Source organism: Capra hircus, chromosome 25 (genome assembly GCF_001704415.2).
Source record: "Capra hircus breed San Clemente chromosome 25, ASM170441v1, whole genome shotgun sequence".
Taxonomy (NCBI): domain Eukaryota; kingdom Metazoa; phylum Chordata; class Mammalia; order Artiodactyla; family Bovidae; genus Capra; species Capra hircus.
In genome coordinates, this window is record NC_030832.1 from 33,491,248 (window position 1) to 33,507,466 (window position 16,219).

General features: G+C 37.1%; 1 protein-coding gene across 1 annotated transcript in view; it reads left to right on the forward strand.

The window, feature by feature from the left end:
- BAZ1B (bromodomain adjacent to zinc finger domain 1B) overlaps positions 1-16,219 on the forward strand; it is a 53,546-nt gene that overhangs the window by 13,895 nt on the left and 23,432 nt on the right. The window contains exons 4-7 of the mRNA XM_018040609.1: positions 1,530-1,731; positions 4,979-5,100; positions 7,098-7,295; positions 14,401-16,102. Of these exons, the coding sequence (XP_017896098.1) occupies positions 1,530-1,731; positions 4,979-5,100; positions 7,098-7,295; positions 14,401-16,102 (2,224 nt within the window). The remainder of the gene's footprint in view (positions 1-1,529; positions 1,732-4,978; positions 5,101-7,097; positions 7,296-14,400; positions 16,103-16,219) is intronic.

Consider the following 16,219-nt stretch of genomic DNA (forward strand, 5'->3'; position numbering starts at 1 on the left):
AGGGAGAAAGGAGCCCTTTGGTGTAGTTCATTAAGGTCAGCCTGTTTAAGCACAGAGCAATGTAGAAAAGACTGAGATGGACTTGAAGTGGCAAAAGGAAAATTACTGCCAGGTGGAGGAGGAGAAGTTCCAGAAGAGGGGGAGAGGTGTGTCTGTGAACGTATGAAAAGATGTTTATATTCATCAGGAATCTAGAAAGTCAAGTGGAAACCACAGTGAGATCATTTTATACACATCTGATTAGTGAATAAAGGAAAGTTAAAATAATGCCAAGTTTTGACAAGACTGTGGAGTTGCTCATCCATTGCTAACTATTTCGGTAACTGCTTTGGTATTACTGAATACAATATGCCCTTTAACTAGGGTTTTTATTCTTAAGTATTTTCTCTTTTAATAACTGATAATGTTGAGCACCTTTTCTGCTTGTTGCTACCTTTTATTTGTGTTTCCTTTGGTGAAATGTCTGTTCAAATCTTCCTCCATTTTAAAATTTAAATTTAATTTAAATTGGATTATTTTCTTGTTTTTAAGTTGTGAGACTTATTTATATTTTCTGGATACAAATCCTTTGTTATATATATGCTTTTTTCGGTTCCAATCTAGGACTTGTATTTTTATTCTCTTAACAGTGTCTTTAGAAGAGCAGACGTTTTTAGTTTTGATGAAACCAAATAGAAAATATCTAACCATATCTATAATTATGTGTAATATACATGTTCTAAGGTGAAAGTTGCTCAGTTGTGTCCAACTCTTTGCAACCCAGTGGGCTGTAGACCACCAGGCTCCTCTATCCATGGGATTTTCCAGGCAGGAATACTGGAGTGGGTTGCCATTTCCTTCTCCAGAGATAAATGTTTTAAAGCTTCAATTAAAAGGTAGAGATTGTCAGATTGGATAAAAAAATTTCAGAGTGATTGTAATGCAAAGAATCTAGCCAGAACAACTTTGAAAAAGTACAGCAGAAGTAGAATCCTAATCCTCTCTGGTTTTGAACCTTATTTTAAAATATTAAGATGGTATAATTTGGTATAAACATAGGCAGATACATCAGTGGAACCGAATAGCATCCAGAAATAGACACGTGTGCACACGCATGCGTACGCACACATAGACACATATAGTCTGCTGAGTTTTGATAGAGGTGGAAAGGTAATTAAAGTGAAGAAAAGATAGTCTTCAATAAATGGTTCTGGAATAATTGGATATCCGTATGTAATTGATTTTTTTAGAAAATGGAAATTCTTGAACTTTATTTACACATATCAGGTTTGTATAGTAGTTACTGTTTGGCCTTAATACGTTGGTACATGAATTATGAACTAGATGGTGATCGTTTTATTTTTTTAAGATGTCCTATTTCAAACTAGAGGTCTGGGAAATAAGGTTGGGAAAAAAAAATCACTGTGCCTGGCTCCTTTAGAGTTTTCGTGTACTTTTTTGGTCAGGTGATACGGAATGCGTATCACCGTTACCTTTGGGTTTCTAGTTCTTAATTATTATCTTTGACTCTCTCCTGTCTTTTCTTATAGGTTGGGAAGGAGAAAATGCTCAAAGTGAGGATTGTTAAGATTCATCCTTTGGAGAAAGTAGATGAAGAGGCCACTGAGAAGAAATCTGATGGCTCTTGTGACTCTCCCTCAAGCGACAAAGAGAATTCTAGCCAAATCGCTCAGGACCATCAGAAGAAGGAGGCAATTGGGAAAGAAGAGGAAGGAAGGAGGGAGAGTATTAGTATGTATGATACTGTCTTTCCTTATTGAGCTGTGCAACTCTGTTTGTTTTATTACGCACAAATCTTTTTTTGAGTTCTCTAGCAACTCAGTTTGTAATCGAATTTTGTTGTTAGATAGACGTGCTTTTGTTTGTTTATGCTTTGGAAAACATACCTATACTGTCACTCAGGATTTAAATCTCCTTTCACAATTAAGGGATTGGGAAGTCATTTCCTCTAGTTGCTTAGAAATCTGTGTGCACATACCAAGCTACTCGAGATGGGAAAGAAGGTTTGCCTTCTTTTTCTTTTTAAGTTGGAATTATCTGTATAGGCATGGAAGTGGGGTGATCTGAGTAGGAGGGAAAAATTCTAATCCCTGTTTCTCTTCACGTTGCCAGCCAGTGTAATGGTTTTGAAGTACTTCCTTTTGTCTGTTATCTGTAACTCGCATTCCTTCTCAGATGGGCACTGCCAGAATTCTGAAGCACTATGGTGTCTAAAAGTGATTTTTAGGGACCTGGAGGCCTAACATAATGTTTTGAAAAGTTGACGAACTGAGACATTACACATTGGGAAATCTATTTATCCTCTGAGGCTTCCCTCCCCCTCCCCCCTTTTAAAAAAATCTGTGTCAATTAGGAATTTAACTGGGATAGATTTCTTCTATCTCTGAAGATATGAGTACTGACAGGGTTTGAATATACTGAGCTTCTTCCTCTTGACTATCAGAGGATCAAATTTTACCTCATTATGTAACTGTTACAAAGTTTGAATTAGAACATTTCATTAGAGCATTATGCTGTATGTCTTCCATTCTGTTTTGTGTTTCCTTATGTTTTGGGCGTGTGCAGATGGTTTTAAAGGGATGTCTTTTTCTTGTCCCAAGGAAACTTCTGAGACTTTTGTAATGCGTCCATCTCAGTTGTTGATGCTTCAGTTTTTTCACTCTGTATTGTTAATGCTGATATCGGTGTTTTTCAGTTTCTCTTTTCCTTCTTCTTGATACTGAAGGTTTACTTACATACCCAAGACTTGAGGTTGATAAGTGTTTTGGTTAAGTGTTGACCGATGATATGTCTTCTAACACTACTAGAATCAGATCATTGGAAGGGACTTCCCTAATGGTCCAATGGTTAGGATTAGGACTCTGCGCTTCCACCACAGAAGGCACTGGTTTGATCCCTGATCAGGAGAACTGAGATCCCTCCAAGCTAGGCCAAAAATAGAAGATCATAGAATCAGATCATCGGAATACCAGTAATGTGTTACAGCTGTTAGTTTTATTCCTTAAGCATTGTGTACTTAGGAACCCCTAGTTTTAGACTTTGGCTTCTTTTTTAGGCTGTTATATGCCTTAGTTTAGGTTTCAGTTTTGGGATATAATGTTATTGCTAGTCTGTGGAAGGAATGGATGGTAGGCGGGCTCAGTTCAGTTCAGTTGCTTGGTCTTGTCTGACTCTTTGCGACCCCGTGGACTGCAGCATGCCAGGCCTCCCTGTCCATCGCCAACTCCCGGAGTTTACTCAGACTCATGTCCATTGAGTCGGTGATGTCATCCAACCATCTCATCCTCTGTCATCCCCTTCTGCTTTCAGTCTTTCCCAGCATCAGGGTCTTTTCAGATGAGTCAGTTCTTCACATCAGGTGGCCAAAGTAGGTGGGCCAAAGAATGTTACAGTGTACTCTGAATGTTTTGCATTTCCATAGAAATATGATAGACAAATTCCAGTATTCAAAATGTTTTCTTACAAGGTAGCCTTCCTTCTACTTTATGGGGGAAATGTATTAGGCAGGAACTTTTCAGCTTTGTATTCTTAACCTCACTGTTACGAATTTCTGTGTTCCTCTATCAGAAAAGAACTGTCCTTCCTCTTGGTCACAATACCTGCTCTGAATTCCATTCCTTCCTGCTTTCTCAGGATTGGGTTAACTTTATTATTCTGCACTGCAGTGCTTTTGAATGGTTATTGTCAACTTATAAATGAAGTCCCATTTTCCAAAAGCAAAACATACTTTTCCTTGATCCTGTTGTTCTCTTTCTGACTTACTCATTCAAGCCAAATTTCTTGAGAATGTTGTCTCTACTTTTTGACCATCAGTTTATTCCTTATGCTGTTAACTTGTGCTTCTTTACTCCTGAAACTGTTCCTAGTAAGGTTTTAGGTGACCCCTAATTGCCAAATGCACTGCTTTCTTCTTAGTGTGCTTTATTTACTATTATATTTTACACTGCTGGTCACTCTGATTTTTAGTTTATTAAATATCAGGGTCTCCTTTTTCTCCCACTACTTTTTTTTTTTGCTTCCTCTCCCCACTGCTGTTCTTTAGATTTTGTGTGTTTTCATATGATTTTGTTCTGCCTCCTTTTCATTTTTCAACACATCTGCTTGGTTTCTAAGGCAGAACACTGGGAAGCCTTTAGCGTCTCTCACATCTAGTTGGTTTCCAGGTCTGTCGTCTCAGCTGTTCACTTCACCATTCCTGATACATAAATTCAGATGTTTATGATTATATTTTTTGATTTCCTTTCTTCAGTCTCACCTTCACATTTTATTGATTTTCTGACTGCTGAAAGTGTTTTTTTCCTTTTCTTAATTTTTCACATTCATTCTTTTTTCCAAATGTACATCTGGTTAGTTTGATCAAAAATCCTTTATTTCCCTATGCCCGTAAGACAAATTCTAATCTATTAAGTGTTGTGCAAGGTTCATTATAATTTATAAACCTCTACTTACCTCTTTAGTCTAATTTCTTTTTTTTGGCCATACTAGGCGGCATGTGGGATCTTAGCTTCCTGACCAGGGATTGAACCTGTGCCCCCTGCAGTGTGCCCCCTGGAATCTTAACCACTGGACCACCAGGGAAGTCCTATAATCTGATTTGTTTAAAAAAAATTATAATGTAGATCATATTCACTTGTATCTCATTATTTATAGTCTCTGAACAGGTCATGTTCTTTCTAGGTCTTCTCTGCCTATCTTCCAGGCTAAATTCATACTTCTCTCTTTTTGAGTATTTTTCTCCCTGTAGTAATTTTTTATATCAACCTCTATTATAGTATTTTTCTCCTTGTATTGTAACTATTATTGACTTCTCCCATAGACTTTAGCTCCTTGAGGTAAAGGCTTTACAATTTATTTTGGGTCCCATCACTCGGTGCCTCGTTGCAGAGTACGTATTCAGTAAAGTTACTGTTAAGGAATGAATGGGCAGAATTAAAAGAATTACTTTTTTTTTCACTAATTTTTCTGTTTATTTGACTAGACGACAGAGCACGCAGATCTCCACGAAAACTTCCTACTTCATTAAAAAAAGGAGAGAGGAAATGGGCTCCTCCAAAATTTCTGCCTCACAAATATGATGTGAAGCTACAGAATGAAGATAAGGTTAGTTGGCACTTTATATTGAGCCTCTTACACATAGTAAGTATTGCTTAAGAAAGGATCGAAGAGCTAGTTTTCTCATAGAAGATGTGCTGTGTGAATGAATTTGTTTCTACAACAAATTCTGAGTGGTTTTCTGGTCTTCATAATTATGACTTTAAGTTAAATTGAATTTTCATTACTAGGAGAGCACATGCTTTTTCCTAATAGGAATTATTAGAGTGTAAGAGTAATTTGCATTTGAGCTTCAGAGTTAGTTGTCTGAAAAAAATAATCTGTTTCCAGTGGTTATGGACTTCCTGAGGAAACAGCTCTTCCCAGTTAAAAGTAGAGCTATTTGTAATAAAATAAGCTCAAAAACTGAGTTAATTCTAACCAGTGCTTTCACAAGGAATCTGTGGAGCTAATCATCTAAAATGGTAAATACCATTTAAGTAACTTAGTACTATGTATTACTGGTGCTGAGATATTCAATTTCCATATTTTTACATGCTCAGAATCAGGATGTATCTTTTTTTTTTTAATGGAAGTATATTTGATTTACAGTGTTGTGTTAGTTTCTGATATACAGCAGTGTTCAGTTACACATACATATGTATATTCTTTTTCATTGTAGTTTATTAAAAGATACTTAATATAATTTCCTCTGCTATACATTAGGACTTTGTTTATCTATTTTATATATAGCCGTTTGTATCTTTGGAATCAGGATGTATCTTAATATCAGTTGGCAAGAATTTTTTTCTTTGTGGTGCATAAAGTAATGTGTCTTTCATTAATAACATCTTAGATTTCATGAAACATGGCATGTTGCTTTCAGGTACTTGTATTTCTGTATGTATAAAATCTTATCATTAGACAGTTGTGGGGCAGCTAGGGGTGGAAGGCAGCTGTACACTGGTTTTTTTTATAGAAGAAGGAGCTAAGGCCTGAGAAAGCCTCTTTAAGAGTGTTGTTTCTTTTCCCCACGTCAAAATGTTGACAAGTCTTATTTCATTTTGAATCATTTGTTTTATAGTTAGTGATCTGAAGACTTAACTGCATTATCAGGGTTTCTTTATATTTTAAAATTGATTGTTAAATACAATTTATTTTACTAAATGTTTTATGTCTCATTCAGCAAGTTGGGTTGTTAAAACATTGCTAGCAAGTCTCAGTCACTTCCGTAATTAATGTTTGTTTTCTTATTGATGATTGTAACTTGTTTGGTTCACATGTAGTAAGTATGGTTTACTGTGATATATGGTTTTATAGAAAAATAGAAAATACAAATAAGAAAAAGGGTATCTCTGATCCCATACTTAAAGATGATAATTGGTGAACGTAGATGTGGTTAATGGGTGGTTAGCTTTCAAATGACTCTCAAAAGTGGGACTATTCTGTATATAATATTTTGTAACTTGCTTTTTTCATTTACTGTATGAGTATAATTAAATTTTCTTCCAAAACAGTATTCTCAGGTTGTTAAGTATGTATGATAGTCACCAAGGGAGTTTATTAAAAATGCAGATTTTCAGACTTAACCACCACAAATTCTTCTGATTCAGTAGCTTTGGGATGAGGCCCAAGCATCTGCATTGTAAGCGCACCCTAGATGATTCTGATAACTGTCCTGATTGAGAAACTCTTTGCCCCCTTGTCTGCATAGTGTCTATGTGGATATTTTAATTTGAAACATGAGTCCTTTATGGATATACCTTTATGTATTTTCCCTTCCTCCCCCCACCCCCAACTTCTTTGGTAAGCAGTTGATGATGACTCTCCATTTATTTCTAAATTCTTAATAAGAGGAACTGTGGGCAATGGATATATGCATTTTTCAGACTTTGATATATGTTGACAAATTGACTAGAGATATATTAACATTCTATCTCTGAAAAAGGTGATAACCCTATTTTATAGGTGGAATTAGGAGTTCTCTAGAGAAAGTATAGATCTTTGTTCTCCTTGGTTAATTGCTTTTGACCGCAGTATTGAGTTATTTTTCTTTGTTAATCTAGATCATCAGTAATGTGCCAGCAGACAGCTTGATTCGTACAGAACGCCCACCAAATAAGGAGATACTTCGATACTTTATACGGCACAATGCGTTACGGGCTGGTACTGGTGAAAATGCACCTTGGGTGGTAGAAGATGAATTAGTGAAGAAATACTCCCTGCCCAGCAAGTTCAGTGACTTTCTGCTTGATCCATACAAGGTAAGGCACCTTAATTTTGGACAGAAGGATAGGACAGTATTAAATGAATTTATTTTCTCTGATGGCTCCAATAGGATTAAATTTTCAGTAGATTTTAAACTCTAATTTTAAATAATGAATTCAAAAATTTTTCACATGTATCTGTGTCATATAGGTGGTGATAATGGGGTTGGTAGGAGAGAGGTTGCATTGAATATCTCCTCTTCTAATATGACTTATTTTTTACTGTGGTTGCATAATTAAAACAAAGAAACATTTACATGCATGTGCTTTTTGGTCTCAGATCTTTCTTGGAATGAGGTATGGTGTTGAAAATATTTTGAAAATTGATTGCTAAAAATGAAAGCTGATATTTGTATTGTCAGATAAGGTCAGACATACTGACATCTTTGAAAAGAATTAGTAGAAAATCTAACATTCCCCTCTTGTTTTTTTCCCTTTAATTATCTCACTGGGTTTTCACAATATTCTGATGAAGTTATATGGTATATTTGTATTAATATTACTTTCCAGATGGGGAAACTGAGACTAGTCTAATTAGAACCAGCAGAAAGTAAATGACAGAAGCGCTAAGACATTGGCCTTGGATTTTTTATTGCCTTTTCCATCTCAGGGTTTCTTCAGTAATACTTTTTAAATGTGGGTTTTGAGGGTATTTATTTCCTTTTGTTGATAAAAATTATTTATTTACACACTGATATTTCATCTTGATCTCGGGGCCAGAATGTGATCAGGAGAGGGCTGCTGGTGCATTAAAACTAAGTCAGAATTCAGGATTTTTCTTTTTATCTCTTCCTTGTAATTATGAAAAACTAAGGATATCTTACAAGTGAGTCATGAACTAAATTATGTCAATTATCTTATGTTGATATCACTAGCAAAACTATATTGAGAAATATATATATTTTTTCAAACCTTGGAAAAGACCTCCAACCATGGTTTAGCATTACCATGTTTTCTTATTCTAGGCCAGCATGATCAAGCAAAAATAAAGAATTCTATATGAAATCATCTCTAAATGATTTTTAAGATTCTTGAATCTTTTAAGTCCTTAAATATTTTCCTCTTTTAAAATTTTACAGTTGTCTTTTATGTATTTTAGCTTAGTGATTCAAATAATATGAATAACATGAAATATCAAAATAATCAAATAATACGAATAACATAAAAGGTCTCTGGGTTTTATTAGGACAAAAAAACTGATCCACACTTATTGTAGGAGCCAGAGACTTAGAATTCCAGGAATTTATCTGTTGAAAAGCAACTTCTGAAGAAATTGGCTATTGTGAAATTTTCTAATGAGGGCTTAAAATATTAACTTAATGAAATTTGGCTATAATTCAGATGGAGCCTAGGGAGTACAAGCTTGTTTAGACTGAACTGCCGTAAGAAGACAGTGACTCTACTTGGAGAAATGGGGAGTCATGTAAGATAACCAGTCTACAAATCAAGAGCATAGACTTACCTTATCATGTATTTTGTGTCCCTAAAGAGTAATTTCTTATTCCCCAGTACTATTTGATATTTCACTGATCTTTCTTTTTTGAGTTTGTATATGTTTCTTTTTCCTTTTTATAAAATCAGCTGTCTTAAGGCACAGATAAGTAGACCATGCAAGAGTGCTTTGGATCCTTTCCTGATATAAAGGAAATTTAAAATAATTCATGGAGAATTAAAGTTGATCACTTGTGATCTGCCTGTCCCAAAAGCAATGGGTTTGTGCTTGCTTCAGTAACACCTACATTAAAATCAGAACCAAAAGCAATAGGTTAAAACTGTTTTTGTCTTTGGTTTAGTAGAATTTAGTGTTTTGGGAGGCTGCTGAATACAACTACTGTAGAGAGAGATGAGGTCTGGAGAGAGGAAGCAAGTTGTGAGTAATAGTGTTAGGAAAGGACTGATGGGGAGAGCTTAAGTGGGAGAGAGAAAAATTATTTAGAAAAGTAGAATTTTTGAGTGTTATCTGAGCAGAGCCTGATACGGTGATAGGCATGTGTTTGTGGTCTTGTAAACCTTAGAACATAAATTACTTGAGATTAAGAACTGTTTTACTCATCTAATATCCTGTGATGTTTAGCTCAGGTATAATATGTACGTGGCTAGTGAATTCATTTCTTTAAGTTCTGTTCGTTGAGAAAAATGCAGCTGACAGTTGAGTTTAGGGAAAACATTTTGTAGCCCTAATGACTTGGAGGAATGATTTATAAGGCACTTGGATATAAAATAACATTCATCTAAGACAAAATCAGCCATCTCAGCTCATTTCCCTCTTGTAATACATTGCCGCTGTAATGTTTTGTTAGTCTGTCCATAATTTTTTTTTTTTTGCCTCACAGCATGCAGGATGCATGATCTTAGTTCCATGATCAGGGATCGAACCCACACCCCCTGAAGTGGCAACACAGAGTCCTAACCAGCGGACTGCTAGGGAATTCCCTGTCCGTAACGTTTTGAACTGGTGTATTCTAGTTGGGAAGCATTCAGATAGAGACAACAAGAAGAAAATAATACTTTTTAAGACATTTGGAGTCCTAAAGTAATTTGGATTGGTTTAATATGATTCTTAATACATTTATAAAGTATTTTATTTTGAAATAATTTCATGCAGAAAAACTGACATATACTACAAAGAATTTCTGTGTATTCTTCAAGTAGATTCCTTGAATGTTAATATTTACCACATTTTTTTTTCTCTTCACACACACATTTTTTTCTGAGCCATTGGTAGTAGGTTATAAGATAGGATGCCATTTTGCAAAATACTTGGAATATGTGTTTCCTTAAAGACAAGGATATTTTCTATTAATAACTATAGTACAATTACCAAAATCAAGAAATTAGCATCAAAGCAATACTGTTACCTGATCTAGAGTTTTTTCTTTTAAGTGGCCATAATCTCAAGATTTTATTATCTTCATAATAAAACAAAATAGGAAGCTTAGAACTGAATCACTTTGGATCTTTCTCTTCTTATGTCCTCCCAGCTCAACATGCCTGTATCTTAATAGCCAGCATTCTCTTAGATCTGCAATTGGGCTCAGTGCATTCAAGCCTCTGCAAAATCTTCTTTGTGGTTTTAGCCTTTCTCTGGAAAACCAGCTTAGTCTGTCCACCATAGCCACTCTGCTTCCTGTCATAACTCTTCTTTCTGTGGAGAATAGAGAGACTCCTTGCGCTTCTTGGACTGTGTCTCTTTGTGGGCTGGTGCTTGTGGCACTGACTACAGAAAGTCCAGCAGGTTTTAGGAATGGTCACCATATCTGCAAGAGTGCTGTCAGTGTGGGGAGAAGTGAGCCACAGCTTTAACTCCGATTTTGCTAATTGTCCCAATAACATCCTTTTAGCCAAACAGATTTTGTCTTGGCCCAAGTAGGATTTAATGTAGTATCATGTATTATCTTTACCTGTTACATCTCTGTAGTCTTCTCTAATGTCAGTTTTCCTTTGTCTTTTAAAAACCTTGACATTAAAAAAAATACAACTCAGTTATTTTGCATAATGCTCCTCAGTTTGAGTTTATATCCTCATGCTTAGAAATATCACAGAATTGTTGTATTCTTCTCAGTGAATCATGTCAGAAGGCATGTGGTATAATTTTGTCTCATTTCTAGTGAAACTTAATTGTTGTATGTTTTAAAAGATATTTCTTATTTCTCCTAATAACTGAAATTTCAAGTAAGTGTTTATAGTCCTAAAATTTTTCTTTGAATAAATTTTGGTTTGTGAAGTTTGGTTATGAATTAGAGACTAGAGCTGAAGTACTTTTAAAAATAAAGTGATTTTCAGAGCACTTAAAACTATTTTATAGTAACACATTTCACACATTTGCCGATAAAAGCATCTGGAAATCAAGAGGAACCCACTCTGTGAATGTTATCCTGAAAATAAGAATCAGAATGTAGATTGCCAAAGTTTTCTAATTCAAGGTTCTTAACTGCTAACTATTAAGTTAAATTTAGCATCTGAATGAGCTGCTATAAATATGTTTATTTTTATCTTACTAGATTTCCTTACTTGTGGTGGTGGTTTGTTCCAGGTAACAGGGAACAAGTGTGGAATTGTAGATACAATTATGGAATTGTATAGCCTCTTATGTTCCTGAGCCATAAATAATTTTTTCCTGTTTATCAGTTAAGAAGGGATTTTGCCAGAAAAGCTGTGATACTGCTAATCCAGGTGCCCATTCTTTTCTCCCTCTCTGTGCACTGTTCTAGTAGATTACTTTTGCTGAATGGGGGACAGGGTAGACCCTTAGCACATACGTGGTTTTATACTTTTTCAGATTCCCCCTGAGCCCAGCCATGCCGGCTCCCACTGGCTGTGGCTGCCCAGCATGCCCTATGCTGAGATGATCCAGTTACTGAAGGACTGCTCACGCGGGGAGCCGGCCTTTTGGGAGGGGGTTGGGTGAGTTAATTTCTTTCGTTTTTAAGAAAAAAAAAAAAAAAACTATCTATATATATATATATGGTGTGGCTTGGCAAAGAAACACACCTTATAAATAAAAATGGGCTGCTGGACCATCTCATGGCTAAGCCATCCTCCCAGCTCTTTCTTGCGTAATCATTTCTGTGTAATACAGTGCTTCTAAGTAGAAGAAATTTATGCTAAATTTATGCTTGAGTGGCTTTTTGAATAAACATGTAATCAGTAAATTTAAAAGTGACCCAGTTATAATAGATCCTATTACAAGATATCTATTAAAAATGGTAAAAATGAAGTCTCATACTCATCTCCTTTTTAGTGATAAATTTTTGGAATGACTTTAGAAATCATCTGTTATCCTGCGCATTAGAAAAAGCATCAGTTTGTTATGTCTATACCCTGAAGATTTTCCAAGTCTAGCTGAAGTGGATGATTAACTTTTGGAAAGCACATATTTATCTTTCATTCCTGCCAGGGTAATTTTGGGCCTTAGTCTGTGATTTGTAGGGTGGTCTCTGAAATACTGTTTTCTTTGAAGTTTTGTTGCTGTTCTGCCCACAAGAAGGATGGACTCTTACATAAGTTACCTTTGCTTAATCTTTTTAACATTTTGAAATAGAGTTATGGGGAGCTAGAACTGGGAAATTCTTGCCTCTGGGGAAAATGTGCCCTGTAGTCACAGATAATGTATATATTCTATAAACTATGAAATCTTTTTATCAGCCCATACTGAGGATAATTGGGGAACAGAACGTCCAGTTTTAGTCAAGGAATGAAAACAGCCTGCTAGGGGAATGGTAACCTACAATTGCTTATAGTTCTTAAAGGGCAGATTGGCCTTTAAAATTAGAGAACTTAGCCAGAAGGATTGCTCTTTTGTAGCCCACTCATTCATTATAGACCGTATTTCTACCTCTTCTGTGACTTAGGTTCTATGAGTTTGTTTCTCTGATGATCATATACCCTTGATATTTAAACCCTATTTGGCGTTATAATACAGCTTATTAAATTTTACTGTACCTGTTTTATTTACTTCTAACAAGAGCATAAGTATTCTGTATGATCACTGAGACTTGCTTCACCATAGCTGTTTCCCTGTTGGCTTTTCAAGGGTCCTGATTTCATATTTGATGGTCTCCAGTGGTTTCCTTTTCTGTAGCCTCATCTCCCCCGTCTGTCTTCTCCACTGCCTCCAGCTTGCTTCTTCACAAGTTAGTCCTTTAAAGGCAGAAACTTGAAGTTACACTCTTCTGTGTCTGAGTGCCTTCTGTGTGCTTAACTGCTTTTGGTAATAGAAATCAAGTATTCTAGGAGTTATCTAGTCTTTCTCCTAATCACTTAAAACAGTAAAATTTTTTTTAATTGATGGTACTTTTTCATTACTTGGTTATTATCTCATGTAGTTTATTTTAACTGCCAGGCTTTTCTCTCTGTAGTTATATCCTTTCAAAGTATTGAAATCAACAGTGTTTTTGTTTTAATAAACACTGAAGTAGAAACAGTGGTATCATGACAGGTTGACTGGGTTCTAACCTGTTAAGTAATTCTGTATGATTGGGATAAGGTGGAGATCTAAAGTAAGTCCGCACACTGTCCTTGTGTCTTTTATTTTAGTCATGTTTAAGCTGAACATATGCAGGCTAGGACTAACTAGATACAGTAGAGCAAGGGAACTGTAGATTCATGCAAGGTTGATTGGAATGACTGACTGGAAGAAGTGAGATTGGTAAAAATGTGATAGAATTAATGGGTTAATGAATTAATGTTTCTGCTAGGATTGAAGGATTGTGGAGTTGGGGTGCTAAAGTGAGTGAATTTGAAAGATGTGAGAGGATAAGCAAGGAGAGAATTGTATGAGGTTGAAAACTTATCAGACTTGTAGTTAATAGTGTATTCATAGGAATGGGTTCTTAAGGTGTGTGAAGCCTGAAGGCCAGGGATCAGGAGAGCTTCCTATTTATGAGCAGTGTTTTGTTGTTAATATACTTACTGATACTCTTAATAAGGAAATATGCTTCTGAATTTAAACAAAAATACTTAGATGGTATACTTTCTCTCATCCTAAGCACAGAATACCGCCAGTTGTAACAGAAGTTTAAAAGATAAAAATCCAAATCTGTCTCGAGCAGTAAATATTAAAATTTCTCAGATGTTGCTATCATCCAGATCAGATGTCCTTAATCTAGGTCCCATGGACTCTGAAATTGTGTACATGATTTTCGTATGTTTCCAGGGAAAGAGTTCACAGATTTCTTTAAGGTATTTAAAGGCTCAAAATCTATATGTAAGAAAGTAGTCTCATAACAGAAATGCCTAATATTATAGGTGGTTTTTTTTTTTTTTTGGCCATGCGGCATGGCATGTGGGATCTCAGTTCCCTGACCAGGGATCCAACCTGTGTCCCTGCAGTGGAAGCATGGAGTCTTAATCACTGGACCTCCAGGGACATCCTGGAGTATAGATTTTTAAGTCTTGGTGTCAGGAGAATTATGTGTTGATACGGCTAAATAAAATATTAGCTAACATTCATGGCTTTGTTTTCTCAGGGACAGAGTGTCCATTAAGAGAATGAATATGTAGCTTTACCTGAGTGGATGGGAAGAGAGCCTTTAGGATGCTTAAATAGTATTTCTTTAAATTAGGTTTTAAAATTAATTTTACTTCTGTTCTTAAATTCTAGTATATGACTCTCAACCCATCTACTAAGAGGAAGAATACTGGATCTCCAGACAGGAAGCCCTCAAAGAAATCCAAAACAGACAACTCTTCTCTCAGTTCACCACTAAATCCTAAGTTATGGTGTCACGTACACCTGAAGAAATCCTTGAACGGCTCACCACTCAAAGTGAAGAACTCAAAGAATTCCAAATCTCCAGAGGAGCATCTGGAGGAAGTGATGAAGATGATGTCGCCCAACAAGCTACATGCCAACTTTCACATTCCTAAGAAAGGCCCACCTGGCAAGAAGTCGGGGAAGCACAGTGACAAACCTTTGAAAGCCAAGGGCAGAGGCAAAGGCATCTTGAACGGACAGAAATCCACAGGGAATTCGAAATCTCCCAAGAAGGGCCTGAAGACCCCTAAAACCAAAATGAAACAGATGACTTTGTTGGACATGGCCAAAGGCACTCAGAAGATGACTCGAGCCCCACGGAATTCCGGGGGCACCCCCAGGTCCTCTAGCAAGCCTCATAAACACCTGCCTCCCGCTGCCCTGCACCTCATCGCCTACTACAAAGAAAACAAAGACAGGGAGGACAAGAAGAGTGCTCTGTCCTGCGTGATCTCCAAGACAGCGCGTCTCCTCTCCAGCGAAGACAGAGCGCGCCTCCCGGAAGAACTGCGGGGTATTGTTCAAAAACGCTTCGAGCTTCTAGAGCACAAAAAGAGGTGGGCTTCTATGTCTGAAGAGCAGCGCAAAGAATATCTGAAAAAGAAACGAGAGGAGCTGAAAGAGAAGTTGAAGGAGAAAGCCAAGGAGCGGAGGGAGAAAGAAATGCTCGAGAGACTAGAGAAACAGAAGCGGTACGAGGACCAAGAGTTAACTGGCAAAACCCTTCCAACATTTAAATTGGTAGATACCCCCGAGGGGCTGCCCAACACTCTCTTTGGGGACGTGGCCATGGTGGTGGAGTTCTTGAGCTGTTACTCCGGGTTACTCCTACCAGATGCCCAGTATCCCATCACTGCCGTGTCCCTCATGGAAGCCTTGAGCGCAGAGAAGGGTGGCTTTTTATACTTGAATAGAGTGTTGGTCATCCTCCTCCAGACCTTGTTACAAGACGAAATAGCAGAAGACTATGGTGAGCTGGGAATGAAGCTGTCGGAAATCCCTCTGACCCTGCATTCTGTGTCAGAGCTGGTTCGGCTCTGCTTGCGCAAATCTGACGTTCAGGAAGATAGCGAGGGCTCAGACGTGGACGACAATAAAGACTCTGCGTCATTCGAGGACAATGAGGTCCAAGATGAGTTCCTAGAAAAGCTGGAGACCTCTGAATTTTTTGAACTCACATCAGAAGAGAAACTGCAGATCTTGACAGCCCTCTGCCACCGGATTCTCATGACGTATTCCGTGCAGGATCACATGGAGACCAGGCAGCAGATGTCTGCAGAGCTATGGAAGGAGCGGCTTGCTGTGCTGAAGGAAGAGAATGATAAGAAGAGAGCAGAGAAGCAGAAGCGGAAAGAAATGGAAGCCCGGAACAAAGAAAATGGAAAAGAGGAGAATGGGCTAGGCAAGGCTGACAGGAAAAAAGAAGTCGTGAAGTTTGAGCCCCAGGTAGATACGGAAGCTGAAGACATGATCAGTGCTGTGAAGAGCAGACGACTGCTTGCCATTCAGGCTAAGAAGGAGCGAGAGATTCAGGAGAGAGAAATGAAAGGTAAAATCTTGTGGAAAGACGGAGGTTGCTCAGGTGTCATGGCAGTGCCTCCATGTGTCACAACTGTTCGGTTAGTTTGTGTGTGATAACCCGACCCCCCAGTGAGTAAGAGTCTAG